This window comes from Lissotriton helveticus, chromosome 3_1 (genome assembly GCF_964261635.1).
Source record: "Lissotriton helveticus chromosome 3_1, aLisHel1.1, whole genome shotgun sequence".
In the NCBI taxonomy this organism is placed as follows: domain Eukaryota; kingdom Metazoa; phylum Chordata; class Amphibia; order Caudata; family Salamandridae; genus Lissotriton; species Lissotriton helveticus.
The window spans coordinates 656,792,722-656,809,914 of record NC_136061.1 but is presented as its reverse complement, the minus strand read 5'-3'; the positions used below and the strand labels follow the sequence as shown (position 1 = coordinate 656,809,914).

General features: G+C 52.4%; 2 protein-coding genes across 4 annotated transcripts in view; one reads left to right on the top strand and one right to left on the bottom strand.

The window, feature by feature from the left end:
* Positions 1-17,193, top strand: part of LOC144822807 (myotubularin-related protein 9-like) — a 465,914-nt gene that overhangs the window by 179,036 nt on the left and 269,685 nt on the right. The window lies entirely within an intron of this gene.
* Positions 12,806-17,193, bottom strand: part of LOC144822809 (protein FAM167B-like) — a 75,983-nt gene continuing 71,595 nt past the window's right edge. Inside the window, exon 2 of the mRNA XM_078680722.1 lies at positions 12,806-13,374. Within this exon, the coding sequence (XP_078536848.1) occupies positions 13,111-13,374 (264 nt within the window). The 3' untranslated portion in view covers positions 12,806-13,110. The remainder of the gene's footprint in view (positions 13,375-17,193) is intronic.

Sequence of the window (17,193 nt, the reverse complement as noted above, 5' to 3'; positions counted from 1 at the left end):
TTTTTTAAAAACAACGAGCACACAGCGTTCCCTGAACTCTGAATTCGGCCTTCAGTTTTTGATAAACACAGCTACTGAAAACATTTGGAACTATTTTTCTCCTGAAAGCGAAATTATTTTTTTTCCACTTCCAAAATATTTACTTTTTTTTGGCACATGGTACTCTGCTTAAAGTAGAACTATTCTTAGAGAACAGAGCTTCTATTTTTAGAGATACTAGAGACAATATTTTACCTCAGCCTCTAACACATGTACAGCATTTGTATAAATATGTGATGAAATGGTCTCGACCTTCTTTTCTGTATTCAGAGCCATTTCATGTGTAATTTTCGCAAATTCATTCAGCTGAAACATATATGCATTTAACTGAATGATATCACTGCTTGAAAGACGTACAGTACCAATACTCATTTTTCGTGTATATACCATACACCATTTCAAATGCAATTTATGTATTTTGGGGTGGGTTGGAAAACACATGCATCGTTATATGTTTAGTATTGCTTAGTATTTAGTAATGATTGACATAATACGTGGAGTGGGTGTTGTGTTTCTATCTAGGACCCTAATTCGATATTCCCGATTTATGCCCTCATGTGGTTATAATAAATAGTATCCTTATAAAGGCATAAGAATCATATCCATATTTAGTAATAGCCCATGCAGTCCGAATACGGCAAGGCTACTCCCCTAGACTCCTAGAAAGTACAATGCGTTCTTTAAACAAACCAAGCCTCCAGCAGCCTGGGAATTCCCCCTGCTTTTGTTTTGATTTGCACAAGAACTCCTAGAGTCCAGAAAGAACTGTTAGTTCTTAGTGACGTCTTATGTCCAAATTTACGTCAAACACGGCACCTTTCAGGTATAAATATACCAACGTTGCCTTAAGCAAACACACGGTGGTTTGGAGCAGAGCGGCTATCTACTTACCCGAAGCCCAGCTGATGCGAGAGCCAAAGGAAGCCGACCCTCCCTTGACGGACTGAGAGAGACGCTGTCTTTTCTCCTGCTGAGAAATCCAGCTCCGGTGTTTCCAGTCACCCTTGCGGGTTGCTGGGAGATCGAGTCCTGAGAGAGAGATACAAGACCTCCTACATTCTAGAACCAAGGTACGGAGCTGACTAAAACCTTAAGAGATTTCTTGATTCAGATTCGTGGCAAAAAACAACTTAACTTAAACTGCAACTTACTTACTCCTTCCCACGTATTAGGCTTAGGTCAGGTACACCGAGGTAGGCGTATATTAGAAGCACCAGTTGAGTACGTTAGTCAACGTTTTTATGTATGTATATATTTTATCCGTTTTAAAGTATCATATGGCTAAGAAACCATATCAATGCTTTTACAGTATTATTTCATAATACTCCTTTTACTGTACGCACTTTACTTCATGATAAGTATTGCAATTGTGGCAATTCATTTCTCTTGCATGAGAAAGAAGTCTGCTCAATAAATAACACCTTTTTATTGAAAACGCCCGTCTCTCTATTTCTTTGCACTCTGGTGAAACTAAGTATGCACGATTGACTGAGTGAAATAGCTGTCTATTGTTTTCACATGACTCTAGAGCTACACTCTTTATTCTGAGGGAGCAAAGTTGTCATGTTTATGCGGTTGTCAGAAGCTAATCCCTTCTTGTCTAAATCAGGAGAGTTAACTCTTTCCTGAACATTCGAGAAAGTTTCTAGTGACCTCTGAGCTAGCTGGCAAAACTAATTAAGTCTAATATAGTCAGTAGAGACCTAGTCGACGTCAGTCCTACGTCTACACTACTGTTTATATTATTCCAATGCGCAGAGCCTATTGGGAATATAGGAACTACACTACAACTGAAGGAGTCAATCAAAGAAGTGTTAAAAAGGCTAAGCACCATGGGAGGGACTAAGACACGTTGGGAGGGGCTAAAACAAATAGGCCCAGCGAACAGAAAGCAAGCAATAGTGACAGACAAAACAGAGAACCAACGGTAAGCAATGGGCGGCATGCATTCCTCGTTAATATGTCCCAATATGTCTTTACGCTATGGACTGTCTGGTTGTATTTGACCTAAAAATATGAAGAAGAAACTTTATTGTTCGATTAATTAAAATCTTTACAATAGAAAAACACTCTAAAATGTTATAAAAAGAGATCTGATAATACAAAAGTTAAACAATTTGACAGTGCAATATTACACAAAGCCTAAGATTTGGGTTTACATGATTTTCCTAACCTAAAGATATGAGGACAGAAGGCCCGGGGAGAAGCAGGAAGAGAAGAGACTGAGATGATTGTGAAATCTGCAACATAATGGGAACAATCGCACCGTCTACAGAGGAGACGCAAGAGGCCCAGGTTCCAAGTGGAGAACACTACTCATCCCACCTATGCCCAAAGCCCCACATCAAGACTACTGGTGACGCTGCCTAAGGCACACATTATGGGCACAGCTCTTTCTTCCCGAAGTCCCACATTATGGCCACATCCGTCTGCACTTGAAGCCCCACATTAGGGCCCTAGCAGCCTCTGCCTGAAGGCCCACATTATGACCACAGTTGCCACTTACCGAAGCCCCACATTATGACCACAGCTGTCTCTGCCAAAGCTTCACATTTTACCCACAGCCATCTATGCCCAAGCCCCACATTTTATCCACAGCTGTTTCTACCAAAGGCCCAAATTATGACCAAAGCTCCCTTAAAGTGGCCTAAATTTTCCTCTCACTGGAATGTATGACGTTACAACGCATACATTTACAATGTATGCCTTTACAACCCAGTTTTTTTATCGCGACATCCTTTACAACTGATACATTTACATTGCACGCCATTACAACAAATTTTTTAAAACTACATTTACAACGCATTACATTACATCGCATTATAACTTTTCAACGCATACCATTACATTGCATTTAAGGTAAGTGTTGGATAGTGTCGGGTAAAAATTACCATTCTAACTCTAGGGGGTGCAACAGTAGGGTAAGTGTTGGATAGTGTAGGGGTAAAAATTACTATTCTAACTCCAGGGGGTGCAACAGTAGGGTAAGTGTTGGATAGTGTAGGGTACTAGGCGTTGTAATGGTATGCGCTGTAATGACATACGATGTAATGCCTGCGTTGTAGTGACATGCGTTATAGTGTCATGTGTTGTAGTGACATGCAATGTAATGGCTGCGTTATAGTGACATGCGTTGTAAAGGATGTTGCGATGAAATTACTGCGTTGTAAATGTAATGCGAAGTAATGACTGCGTTGTAAAGGTTGTTTCCCCTCTCACTGTGGTTTTCCTAGAATGTGTCAGAACCAAATAGATTGGGTCAAGGCACAAGTCGGGGGCACACGCGGGTGGACAACGTCCACCCACTTTTTTCACAGGGTGAATGCTGTCCACCCTGCCAAGAATTTGGGCCCTACTGAATATTGTGCTGAACTCGTCTTGGTGTAATTTCCAAACACCGGGACACTTTCAGCAGCGCCTGCATGTTGTCTGCTTCCCATCTACAACAAGCAACAACGTGAAGGCGGGGACAGGCTTTCTTATTTATGACTCCTGCTGGGCCCATAACAAAGGCTGAATTTGAGGGGTCATCTGGCCTTCTTTTGTGCGAGCCTCTTGGCTGGGAGCAGTCAGGAGCCTCTTACCTGATGCAACTGAAGTGGAGAGGCAGCTTTTCACTTAGTTCAGTCCCTGTTTAGGAGATGTGCATTCACTGTAAGAATGTTAGATGTGTTGGTCTTTCCCAATATTTACACAAAGGAAATTGCATTTATATAGAACTTACTTCCCCTGAGGAGGCATTGAAATAATTTAAGTGCCACTATGTTTTCTTGTATAGCCTTACTCATTCCAATGCAGGGTATCAGAGCGCTTTACATCAACAGGTGCATATTACATGTATAATAAATTAAATACGTTTGTAAATGAATGTACAGGATGTGTAACATAAAACGGGGGTATTGCAAGTGTAGAAGTCACATATCATCTTCCATAGCTCATTGTGCTATTATCCCCGCAATGAGCTCAAACGTACACATGATAGTCTTGCTAAACATATATGTGAGTGCTTTAGATCTGATGTCGCTTCTTGTGACACCACTGCCTGTAAAGTCATGGCTTGCAATGCCGCTTTCTATGATGTCAATTCCTGTGATGCACCATGATGTCGTGCGCTGTGATGCGCACACTGCGATGGCACTTGCACACTGCCAAACTAGGTCATTCCCCCCACTTCTTTTTTTAGGACTTGTGCCCTGGATTAGGCAAAGAAAGAAATCCTATGAGCTTCCTTCAAGGGGGTGAAAACATGTTGATAAGGAACAACTTTGGAACATAGTGCAAAATAATCGAAACTGTAGAAACAACCTCTCACCTCTCACCTGCAGCACACGTCTGGGTTTGTAACGACAAGTGTCAGGGGCTGGGGCAAAAATGCAAGTCTGTTAGGGACTCAGTGAAATGACACGTCATCTCCATTCATCTTTTCTTTATTGTGACAATTCCAGGCACACGCTCATCATTACTCAATGCCCTAGCTATAGGAATCAATAACAAAAATCTGAAGTAGGCTTCCCCCGTGCCTGGTACGGGCACCCAGATCGACAGGGGATACTCTGGACCTGCAGCAGATAATTAGACACACAGAATTGTACAACAATGGGGATTTGGGGGGGTGGCCGACCAACGGGAGGCTCGCCCCCCGGGGAAGTTTGGGGCACCAGAGGAGGGGGGGGGGGGAGGGGGAAGTTTGGCCATATGGGTGCGCCGTAGCGGCGCTTTTTGGGCTGGTTGGGCGGTTTGGGCTCCTTTTGGGCTGCCTGGGGACGCGGGGGTATATAGGTGGCCATTTTGTGTCACCGCGCACGTTTGTGGTGCGGTGACACAGCAGCCAGGTCGGGGAAACATTTTGTCCGATAGTGAATTCGGGCCCGGCGGTTGTGTGGCGGCGGTGCGCGGCTTGTCCGAACCGTGGGAGCGGGCTGAGGAGTGTGCGACGCTCCGGCGGTGTGTGTTGCGGTGATCCAGGTCGGCGGTAGGGGGCGTGAGGTCGGGGATGGCGGCGACGGACCCGCGTGTTGTGGAGGCACTGAGGCTGTTGGCAGAGGCGGGCCGCATGGACTTAATGCGGCCCGACGTGCAGGTGAGGCCGCCGCGGCGCGCTGCCATCGGCGCCGCGGCAGCTGTGGCGGCGTGCGACCCTCCGAGGTCGCGGGTTGCTCGGCGGGGGGGGAGGGGGGGCGGGGGGGCGGAAGGGGGAGGCCGGGCGGTGGCCAAGGCTCCTGCGAAGGCCGCGGCCAAGTCAAAGGGGGGGGCGCGGAAGGCCCGGGAGGCGGGGCGGAAGAGGCCGCTCGTCTTCGTGACCGGTGGGGAAGGGGGGGTGGGGGGAGGGCGGGAGGAGGGGAGTGCGGCGGTGGATGCGCGGCCGGAGGGCCTGGGAGGTGTGGGGGAGGGGGGTGGGGATCGGATGGTTGTGGATGGGGAGGGCGCGAGCGATGGTGGGGGGGGGCGGGGGGGTGACAGTGCGGAGGGGCCTGCGGGGGGGGAGGGCGCTAGTGGCGGTGGGGAGCGCGGGGAGTTGGTGGGGGTGGGGCTGGGGGGGGCTGCTTCGCCGCTGCTCATAGAGGAGACAGATGTGGAGGAGGAGGGGGTGGGGGGTGGGGGGGGGGGGGAGGACACGGAGCTGGACTGGGGTGAGTCATCGGAGGAGGAGGGGGGAGGGGGGGCGAGGGGGCGGTTGGCGCTGGGGCAGGGGGCCCGGGGGGGGGAGAGGGGCCGGGCGGGGGTGAGAGGGCGGGGTGGGTCGGAGGCGCTGGGTGGCGGGAGGGGAGGCGGCGGCTTGACCGGCGAGGGGGGTGGGTCGGGGGGGGCGTTTGGGAGGGGCGGTTTTGAGGGGGGGGCTGGGGGCCGGGATGGGGGCACAGGCGGGCGGGTGGCGAGTTTTGGGTGGGGTACGGGGGGCAGTGGCGTGGCCTGGGGGGAGGCTGGGGGGGTGGGGCGTGGAAGGGGGGTGGGGCCGAGTTGGGGTTTCGGGGGGTGGGGGGGGCCGGGGGGTTGGGCGGGGGAAGGGGCTTGGGAGTTGGGGGGAGGGAGTGTCCCGGCGCGGCGCGGTGGCCATTCGTCGGGATGGGGGAGGGGTGCGGCGATGGGGTGGGGTTTTGGCGGTGGGGGCAGCGCGTGGGGGGGCGAGGGGGGTGGTTTTTACCCTGGCATGCTGGACTCCACCTTTTTTCCTTGGCAGGAGCTGTTGGTAAGGCGCTCGGGGGAGCAGCATGCGGCTCCCACCCACCGAGTGGATGGGCCGGCTCTGTTTGGTGCGGACGGCCGAGCTCCGACGAGGGACCTGGCTCAGGGACTGGGCGAATGGAGGCGAGACGCGTCTCCGCCGGCCCCTCCCCGATGGGTCTCTACGGCCGCCGGGGTTGGGGGAGTAAGGATGGACACGAATATTTCTGGATTGCCTGCGAGTGTGGTGCCTAGGAGGGGGAGTGTGGACTTGATGGATTTAATGCGGGTGTGTCGTGAGCGGGCGGGTTTGAGCCGGGTGGAACTCCAGTTGGGGGGCCAAAGTGGTGTGGTGCCGGCGGATGGTGAGTCTGAGGAGGAGGGAGAGATTCGGGAAGATGGGGGGGCTGGTAATGGTGTTGGAAGTGTATTTCAGGTGCCAGCACGGCAGGAAGCTCCCAGAGTGACGGCCCCCTCGGCTCAACTGGTTAGGCGGCGGGACCCAGCAAGGACGCCGACCTTGACGCCAGGTAAGACAGGTGACGGCGCGGGGAGCGCTAAGAGGCGTTGTGTGCAGGTGTCCGTGGGGTCTGGGGGCGATGGGGAGGATGGGTGGCGGCTGGTGCGGGGTCGGTATGTGCAGGACGCGGGAGTCGGTACCGAAGGCGTGGGGTCGGGCGGGGCTGCGCCGGGCGGAGGAAGCGGGGTTGCGGCGGCGGGCGACGCGGCGCCGGGCGGAAAGGAGGCGGCGGGGGGAAGTAAGGAGAGTTGTGTAATCCCGGTGCGGAGGCTTCCGTACATGGGGCTGACCAAGCCGCTGGGGGCGCACCTTTCCGCGGCTACGAAGGAGAAGATTTGGAAGGGGGAATACATCGATATTTTGAAGCTGCTGCATAGGGAGTTGACATCGAAGGAGGGGTCAAAAGAGGAGGAGCAGGAGTTGGCTAGGCGCCCAAGGGTGCCCCTGACGCTGGACAATTGGTCGGCGGCGTTCCTAATTTACGCGAGCGTGTATTGCGAGAAATTCCCGGACAGGTGCGTCGCGCTCTTTAAATACATGGATGTGGTCCGACGGGCGCAGGTGACGTACGGCGGGTATGCTTGGTCGCACTACGACGAGGAGTTTCGGGCTCGCTTGGCGGGGGACCCCGAGGCCCAGTGGGGGGAGCTGGATTCTGATTTGTACCAGCAGACGATGGGAGGGGCCAAGTTTGGCCGCACCGTCTACACGGCCAGCGGTTTGCCGCTGGCGTCCCCCCCCTTTTCGGCGCGCCCCACCCGTGGGGGGGTGGGTCAGGGCGCCTCCGGCAGCCAGGCCACAATCGGGGCCTGCTGGGATTTCAATAGGGGTGCCTGCGGGCGGGCGGCGTGCCGTTTCCGGCATGAGTGCTCTTCGTGCGGACGGAACCACCCGGCGCTGCGGTGTTGGGGTTCCGGGGGCCCCCCAGGCCAGCTGCCCCCGCAGGGGGGTGGATTTGCCAGAGGGGGGTCAGGCGGGGGGAGGGGTGGGGGTAGAGGGGGGGGAGCAGGGGCTCTGGGAAAGGGCTCGTACGCCGGTTAGGATCGAGCGGATGGAGCCCTGGTTGGCGGCGTATCCGCGGGCGGAGGATGCTGCGGTGCTGCGCAGGGGTTTTCGGGAGGGTTTTCGGTTGGGGTACGAAGGTCCCCGGATTGCTCGCTGGGCGGAAAACCTAAAATCGGTGAACGCGCACAAGGGCATAGTGCGAGAGAAACTGTTCAAGGAGGTCAGGGAAGGGCGGATGGCGGGCCCCTTCACGGCGCCGCCGCTGCCAGGTTTGATCGTTTCCCCCATCGGGGTGGTGCCTAAGAAAGAGGAAGGGCAGTTCCGACTGATACAGCACTTGTCTTGGCCGGAGGGGGAGTCGGTCAATGCGTACATTTCGGCGGATTTGGCGTCGGTGACGTATTCGTCGGTGGACGTGGCGCGACGTCTGGTTGCGACGGCGGGGCGGGGTGCGCTGTTGGCGAAATGCGACATCAAGTCGGCTTTCCGACTCCTTCCGGTGCACCCGGCGGATTACCAGCTGCTAGGGATCCAGTTTCAAGGTCACTACTTTGTGGATAAGGCGCTGCCGATGGGGTGTTCCATTTCGTGCGCACTATTTGAACGGTTCAGCTCCTTCATTCAGTGGGTTTTTTCCAGGCGCACAGGCTCGGAGTCAGTGACGCACTATCTGGATGATTTCTTCCTGGTGGGGCGGCCCGGTGCGGCGGATTGTCAGCGGCTGCTGGATGGTTTGGCCGGGTTGATGGGGGAATTTGGGGTTCCCCTGGCGCCAGAGAAGACGTGCGGTCCCAGTACGGTGTTGTCCTTTCTCGGTATCGAGCTCGACTCGGTCGCCATGGAAGCACGCCTGCCAGAAGACAAACGGGTGGCGATGTTGGGTCTGGTGGATGACATGTTGGCGAGGCGGAAGGTGACGGTGCGGGACGTACAGGTGTTGTTGGGTCATTTGAATTTTGCGTGCCGCGTGGTGCGGGCCGGACGGACGTTTTGCCGGCGTTTGGGGCTGGCGTTGTCGGGTTTGCCATTGCCGCATCACCATGTGCGCCTCTCGGCGGGGGTGAAGGAGGACCTGCGCATGTGGCGGGCTTTCTTGGAGCGTTTCAATGGGGTGCCGATGGCGCCGGCGGAGGACTGGGAGTGGGAGGTCACCATGTACTCGGATGCGGCGGGCGTCGGTGGTTTCGGCCTGTACTGGGAGGGAAAATGGTGTGCGGAGCAGTGGCCGGACCATTGGCAGGCGGGGGGGAGGAGCATTGCGTTCCTGGAGTTGTTCCCCTTGGTGGTGGCTGTCACGGTGTGGGCAGGGGCGTTGGCACACAAGAGGGTACTTTTTCGAGTGGACAACATGGCCGTCGTGCAGGTGGTGAACAGGCAGTCGGCTCGGGATCCTCAGGTGCTGAAATTGATGCGGGTGTTTGTCTTGCGGTGCTTGGACAATGACATACTGTTTCAGGCGCGCCACGTTCCCGGTGTGGACAATGACATTGCGGATGCCTTGTCTCGTTCACAGTGGGAGAGGTTCCATGGGCTAGCCACGGCGGCGGAGGAAGTCCGGACGCCGGTGCCGGAAGAACTGTGGTCGGTAGGCGAGGCCGGGTCTTTCAGTTGGTGAGGACGTCTGTGGCTGTGTCGACATGGAAGGCTTACGAGCTAGCGTGGGAGGAATTTCTGCAGTCAGGTGCGGTTCGGTGTGGGGACAGGTGGCAGCGCGAGGAACAGGTGGTAAGATTCATGTTGGCTCTTATGGACAGGGGTTTGTCGCGGGTGTCAATTGCGGGAAAGTTGTCGGCGGTGGCCTTCATGGGGAAGATGTGGTGGGGTTACCCTCCGTCGGCGGGGGAGTTGGGAACCAGGCTGCTGGAGGGGTGGGCGAGGGAGCGTGGGGCGACAGTGCGGCGGCGCCGTCCCATTTCGGCGGTTTTGCTGGCAGGAGTGATTGGCGCGCTGCCGGAGGTGTGCAGGGATGTGGGCGAGTCGGTGCGTTTCTCTACGTTGATGTCATGGCTTTTCTTTGGGGCGTTTCGAGTGTCGGAGCTGCTGGGTGCAAGGGGGCGGCGGGGGGTGCTGTGGGGAGAGGTGGAGGTGCGGGACCGGGAAGTGGCGGTGTGTTTGAGACGCTCGAAGACTGACCAGCGGGGGGTTGGTACTTGGGTGGTGCTGGGGCCGGGCGACACGGAGGGGGTGTGCCCGGCGGTTTGGGGCAGGAGGTTGATGGCTGAAAGTGGCGTGTCGGAGGGGGAGGTGTTTGGGCGGGGTGGGGGGGGAAGGGTGACGGCGTCGCAAGCGTTGTGGGTCTTGCGGCGGGCGCTGCGGGTCCTGGGGGAGGATCCCCTGGCGTTCGGGACGCATTCTTTTAGGATTGGGGCAGCGACGGAGGCGGCACGGAGGGGTTGGGGTAAGGAAGAGATTCAGAGGCTGGGTAGGTGGAAATCGGACGCTTACAGGACGTATGTGAGGTTGAGGGAGGCGGATGGTGCTTTGTCGCAATGATTCCCGATGTTAATCTATGTGTCTTTGCAGGTGCTGTGGCGGGGCCGGATGTGGCTGTCCTGAATTTGTATATTGTGGGACATTCGTTCGTCAGGCGGGCTGAACGAGCGGAGTGGGACAGACATCAGGCGCTCAATTTGGGATTGGATCCGGGGTTGTATAGATGTCATTGGAGGGGAAAAGGGGGTAGGCGTTGGCATGAGTTATTGCCATTGTTAAACACGTTGGTAAAAGGGGGGGTGTGCCCGGATGTGGTGGTAATTCACCTGGGCGAGAACGACTTGGTGCAGTGCAAGGGTTTGGCGCTGCTCAAGCAGATGAGACAGGACCTGCAGGAAATCGGGAGGCGATGGGCGGGCTGCCATGTCATATGGTCAGAATTTATTCCCAGGCGGGTGTGGAGGGGAGCTGAGCGCCCAGGGGCCATAGACAGGGCTCGAAGGAAGATCAATCGGGAGATGCGCGTTTTCTGCGCCAAGGAAGGGGTGGGGAGGATGGAGCACCCGGAGTTGTGCTATGGTGCTAACTATTTCTTCCTGGAGGATGGGGTCCACCTGTCCAGGTACGGCATGGAGCTGTACATAGTGCAGTTAAAGGAGGCTATAGATGGGGCCCTGGGGGTGGTTCGGTACCCCAGGAGACAGGAGTCCTAGTGGGGGGGTCGAAAGTCGTAAGCGACTTTCGAGTGGCGCTGTCCTAAGGAAATAGGGTGGTTGGCTGGAGGCCTGGGACTGCATGGTAGCGGGGGTTTGGGGTCATGGAGGTCATTAGGGGCATCTAGTAGAGGGGCAGGTTGATGAGCGTATGTTGTTGGATTACTGTTGCAATGTTCGGGTTTGCATTTAGGGGTGGGGGTGGGGGGCTGTTAGGCAGTTGTTATTTAGTGAGCAGTAGTTTTGTGCGGCACAGGCCAAGGGGGATGTTTTATATGTGCACCTGATTCCAATAAAAGCGGCCTTTTTCACACACTTCTGGTGTCTGTGTCCGTGCTTCCCCCCCCCCCCCTCACCTACTGGTGTGCCCCAATGGGGATTTGGGGGGGTGGCCGACCAACGGGAGGCTCGCCCCCCCGGGGAAGTTTGGGGCACCAGAGGAGGGGGGGGGGGGGAGGGGGAAGTTTGGCCATATGGGTGCGCCGTAGCGGCGCTTTTTGGGCTGGTTGGGCGGTTTGGGCTCCTTTTGGGCTGCCTGGGGACGCGGGGGTATATAGGTGGCCATTTTGTGTCACCGCGCACGTTTGTGGTGCGGTGACACAGCAGCCAGGTCGGGGAAACATTTTGTCCCACCCTCCCTCCCTTTTTTTGCAGGGTTTCTTCGGGTTTTTTGTGTTAGGCCCACGCTGTTTTCCCCTTGCGGGGTGGGGGGGGGGGGGGGGGGTGGTCGAGGATTTGTCCCGAGGGGCTTTTTTGGTTGAGGGTGCACTTTTTAGGTTTGAGGTTGTGTTTTTTGTCGCTGGAACAGGTGCGTTGTGGGGCGCTGTCCTAAGGAAATAGGGTGGTTGGCTGGAGGCCTGGGACTGCATGGTAGCGGGGGTTTGGGGTCATGGAGGTCATTAGGGGCATCTAGTAGAGGGGCAGGTTGATGAGCGTATGTTGTTGGATTACTGTTGCAATGTTCGGGTTTGCATTTAGGGGTGGGGGTGGGGGGCTGTTAGGCAGTTGTTATTTAGTGAGCAGTAGTTTTGTGCGGCACAGGCCAAGGGGGATGTTTTATATGTGCACCTGATTCCAATAAAAGCGGCCTTTTTCACACACTTCTGGTGTCTGTGTCCGTGCTTCCCCCCCCCCCCCTCACCTACTGGTGTGCCCCAAATGAAAACCTTTAGATTTTTCGAGGCGACACAACCTGCCTTCTCGTTACACGCTGTCTCAGAAGGATAGTCATTTGAAAGTCCAGAGGTTCTACATACAAGGTTCTGCCCATTTTAGAGGAGGATGTTTCTGTCTATTTTAAAATCAGAACGTTTTAACTGAAGATTTCGACCGTTTAGAATGAGAATGTTATACAGATACAAGTGTGCCCTTAACAGATCCACGCAATTCAGTATAAACGTGTTGGCACTATCAGAGCCCAATAAAAACCTTAAATCTAGTTTCTATACACATCACATTAGTAATTACAAATAATGACAGGGATGACAGCACCGTCTTCCTGGGTTCAGAGTCACCTGAAAGGTCTGCTCGGGTGGTTAGAAGTTTCCTCGCAAGTGAAAGCATGAAATGTCCCACGCTGCTGAAGAATGGCCCAATGTTAGGCAAGTGTGCATCAGCCTTAAAGGAGCACGCCGCGCAGCATTGCTGAAGAAACTCGCTTTCTTCATTGGGATTAGATCCCTGATGCCAAAGACTATGTCAATATTGGAAAATACCACAGTCATCTGGAGGAGACTCAACCCCTGCTGAAGATAATCATACCTATGATGGAGGAAGGGTGACATTTTGAAGAAGACTGTGTCCGTGAGAAGACGGTGCTGATCATGCAGAACATTGATCCACGATGAACACAATCATCTGTGAAATTTGTGATACAAAATATTACAGCAATGTTAAAGAAGACTGTAGCCATGATGGAGGAGAGTTCATCTGTGTTGAGGAAGGAAATTAGATCTATAATGCTGAATATTGTATCCAGGACGGAGAGCACTGTCGCAGGTTGGAGAACAGCTACTCCATGTATTAATTGAATCCGTTCCACAGAACACTGTGCCCGTGCTGGAGAAGATTGCATCTTTCTCTGAGATGACAGAACACATGCTCTAGAAGACAGTACTGAGTTGGAAACAAGTATGTGTATGTTCATGTTACCTGTTAAGAGCTTTGCTTCTCTTTTGGTCCTCAAGGAAAAGTCCTGATCAGTCTATTGCATGCATGATCTCGTTCAGGGGCCTGCCTTCAGCAAAGAGAGAAGCGCCTGGAGTTAATGTTCATACGTGTGAGACCAATGTGTTTCAGCGGCATGGAGAGTGAGAAGGCGGCTTTGGGAGGAATGTTACACAGAAGGTCAGAGTCTTCTTCGCAGTCCTCTAGCCCGAAGGTGGCATCGTCCAGCATTTCCTTGTGCTGGTGGCAGGCTTGCTCCACCTTCAGCTGGTGGATCTGGCCACGGAGACGCATCAGCTGCCGGGCGAGCTGGTGGTCCAGCTCCTGCATCTCCTTCTGTGAAAGTCAGAAAAAAACACGTTACAGACCCACATTATACTGCCCTGGAGTTATAACAACAAATCTGGAGCGCAAAGGTGATATAGTTTAGTGGTAGAACAATATTACAGAATACAAACTGAATAGAGTGGAGGTGGAAAAGGCGAAATTCTGAGATATTCCAGGCCGATGGGTGTTTCTGGACTGCCACAATGAGACAGTTTACTCTTTTGTGTGAACTTTATGCATTTTTACTCTGCCAGAAACCGTTTAGGGTCTCCCGGGCAGACAGGGGCTACTGAGCCACAATCATGGTGGTTGTGGTCTTTTTCTATTGGTGTCCTGGGGTCTGTCTTACTATGGAACTGCAAACTGAGCCAAGTACACCCCTCCACTCTTGAGTCTCAAGGTAGCAAGGACAAGCAAGGAAAAGCACCCAAAGGCTTCTCCGGGGCGATTCTGTGTGGAGGTCAAAGACTAAGAATTAAAACAGGAAAACAATAGATGCAATAATTCACTGTCAAGCCTAGTGCTCATCTTTTAGTCAAAAGAAAGTTCTTTTAATTTCACAGCAAAGTGGAATACTGCACAATTGGATAGGGATTCAACTACAATCACTCCCATGAGATTTATCAAGTGCTATACCCTTAACGGTGCCCTTCTCCTGCTCGATGGTGTCTTCCAATATCTACGGTGACCACCCACGATTCGGTCTTAGGCAACATTAGACCAAAGTTTTACTTCACTGAGGCGTCACCGCTTCAGGAACTTGTGGGTAAGTCCAAATAGTTTTTAAGCCCAAATAACTCACTGGACAGGGCAATTTCCTATGCCAGAATTATCCTTGTGTGTTTGTGACAGTATTTCAGTCTAGGGGTGGGAGAAATTCGTGGAGATTGATTTCCCTCTACCAGATTCTGCAGAATTCCGAAACGGTGTTCAGTGGGCATTTAGCACTATTTTCTTAGCACAAAATGCACGCTTATGTCCAAAAACGGGTGTGAGGATGAAAATTGCTTAAGAAAATAGTGCAGCCAAACGTCCAAATGTGCTCCCTCTTCCCGCCGTATTTAAAACCAATGCATACCACTTGGCACCATTGCATACTCTGTAGTGACTAACAGTATGAATTACTGCATAATGTGTAAGGGCACGGAGTAGTATGCAGTGTTTTTTAAACCAGGAGGGACTGCTCCCTCTTCCCTGCATGTTTAGAACCCACAGCATAGCACTTGGCGCCCTTGCATACTCTGCAGTGATAGTCTAGTTCAATCTTTTGAGGCCAGGCCTTATGTTACCTTCTCAGTCGTGACGCTGCTTAGCTGGAGTTGGATAGTGTGCCCATCAGGCTCACTCCATCTGCAGCTTCTTCAGTATTGCTCAACTGCAGCAGTGGTTATGCTCATGATTCATGTCACTGAAAAGCTCAGTGCGGCAGGCCATGTTGACAGGTGAGCATGTTTGGTAGTTACAGCTTCTGGGCCAGGGACAGGTCTCATGTTTTGGCAGTATTGGTGGTTCGTAGGAGAATTGTGTAGCACACCTGCAACACCAGCCCTTCGGGCACACTGCAAGGGTAGCGAACGACACACTGTTGTTTTGTTTCGGTTTCTTTGGGGTGTTCGCCCGAGGAACCATATTGTAGGTGACTGCATTACCCTTGATGCCTCTGGTCAGTCTCAGTGAGGTTTCTCATTGCTAGGCACACCCAGAGCTTACGCAGCAAGTTTTTACAGACTTCAGGTGATGTCCCCTCACATATGGGAGAGTTGCTGTGAAGCAGACGCAAGCCTTAGTCTCACCGCAGCTTTCAAGTTCTCCGCAAAGCACTCACTTCCTTAATGGGGTGCTTTAGGTCTTAGGTTTTATTCTCAATTTCCAGACAAGGAATGTGGATTCATTGTTTAAGGTTCTGGAACCTGTTTGAAGTGAATCCCTATTACATCTCATTTTCTGGTTCTAGTGCAGACATGGTGTTGGGACAGGAATATTCCCTGCATTGTACACAGTCGTGTCCCCTGTGATGCAAGTTCGAGCTCACTCATCTGATTTATCAGGATCGGGCGAGTCGCGAGACCAGAAGGAAGCGGTGTTGAAAACTCTTGATTGAAATAAGCTTATTATACTAATGAGAAAGACTGGTCCCTAGGAAGCAAGATCGTTTTGGGGAACTGAACTTAACAAAATCAATGGTTTTTATGTTAAGCGGTGATATTGACGCATATTGGAAGTTTTCTGAATTACACTAACGCCATTGGAAAGGGACATACCTACATCTATGGTGGAAGTGTTTAAAACTCGTGCATATTTGATGACTTATGTATTCATGCTTTATGGATCGCACAATAATGAAGCCCTGATGATGTCCAAGTAGGAAGAAACGCGTAGGCTGTGTCATTGGCTGTATCATTTTGAACTTTTTGAAATATTGGATTTGTGATCATGAACTTTCTACATTGGATCTGATACATCTTGATTTGTTGAACAATATTGGATATTGAAAATAAAGTATTCACGGACTACAGTATTGGACTGGAAAAACCTTCTTTCAATATTTGGGCATTCCTTCTCTTTTGATTTACTTGTGGACAATGTTGTGGCTTGGACGGCGGACAACAGGAAGTAGAGTGCCACAGCAGTTATACTTTGTTCAAGTGGATCATTTTTTTATATACCCTTGCGCATACCTGGTCTTGCCCTCACCGTCATTGTTTGATAAACTACGAGTATTAGTTATCCTGTTTTTTTGGATTCCTGCCACACTCTCACACTAATTCAGTGTGTCCGCAGAGGCCTAAGTCTGTTCTGGACTTGTCCTGGACCTGAAGAGGCACACCCAGTGAACTCCTCATGGTGACATCTGGACTGCTGTCCCTATCATGGTTTCCATACAAATAGTACGGTGAAGGCAGTATACCATGTATTGCAGGAATTTTATGCTGACCAGGTATTTTCACCTGTGTCGTGTAAGTAGGAGCCTACGGGCCCACTCACCCAAAGTTCTGCTGCTCGCAATGAACCCAGGATACTAGCCCCAAGATCCTGTGCACTTGAGTGTGTGCATTTATGCAAGTGGTGTGGTGTGTAGTATGTGGGTGTATTTGTAAACCAGAGTGACACAGGCCTGTGGGTTCCATTTTGGAAACCTTGGCCTGTTCATATGTACATGGTGGAGGTGAGGTTGATTTCCCAGACAGTGCATATATATTGCTGACATTCCCAAGACTGGGGGGAGGGAACCAAGACACTGAAGTGGGGAAAGATGAGAAAGGCTTCTTAGAAATTCAATGATGTCCTTTCTGATAGACGGGACTGCTGATTCTTCTTCTTGGAAGTTCCATTTAGTGGATAGCAGGGGTGAAAGGTGGGGTGGGTGGGACTGCAGTATCTGTTGTCAATATGTGATGTATTCCAAGAAAAGAAGCAGCTCTGTCTCTCTTCCTGATCACTGTCAGCAGGGATTTAAGTGAACCGGGTCTCACCGGAGCTGAGCACCGGCAGTTTTTGAAAGGGGGCCTCGAAACAGGTCTCTATCGGGCTCTGTTTTGTGCCCTGGCACAGGCAGTCCATTTTCCCCCTGACTGCAGTGCTACAGGCACATGGATGTGCGCGTGCTCACACTGCTCACTTCTCACTAGTGGAGAAGTTACGGCATGACGTCATGCCAGGTGAGCGTTGTAGGGGAAGGGTAATCATTTAAAGAGTCATTTTCTCTCTGGATTTCCCTTCCCTTTTTGATACTCAGGAGCAGCACCATTGTTGTGGTGTCACCAGGGCTTTAAGTGGAAGCGTTTTCAATATTATATACAAGCCATAGTTGCTGCTTATTTATCTTAT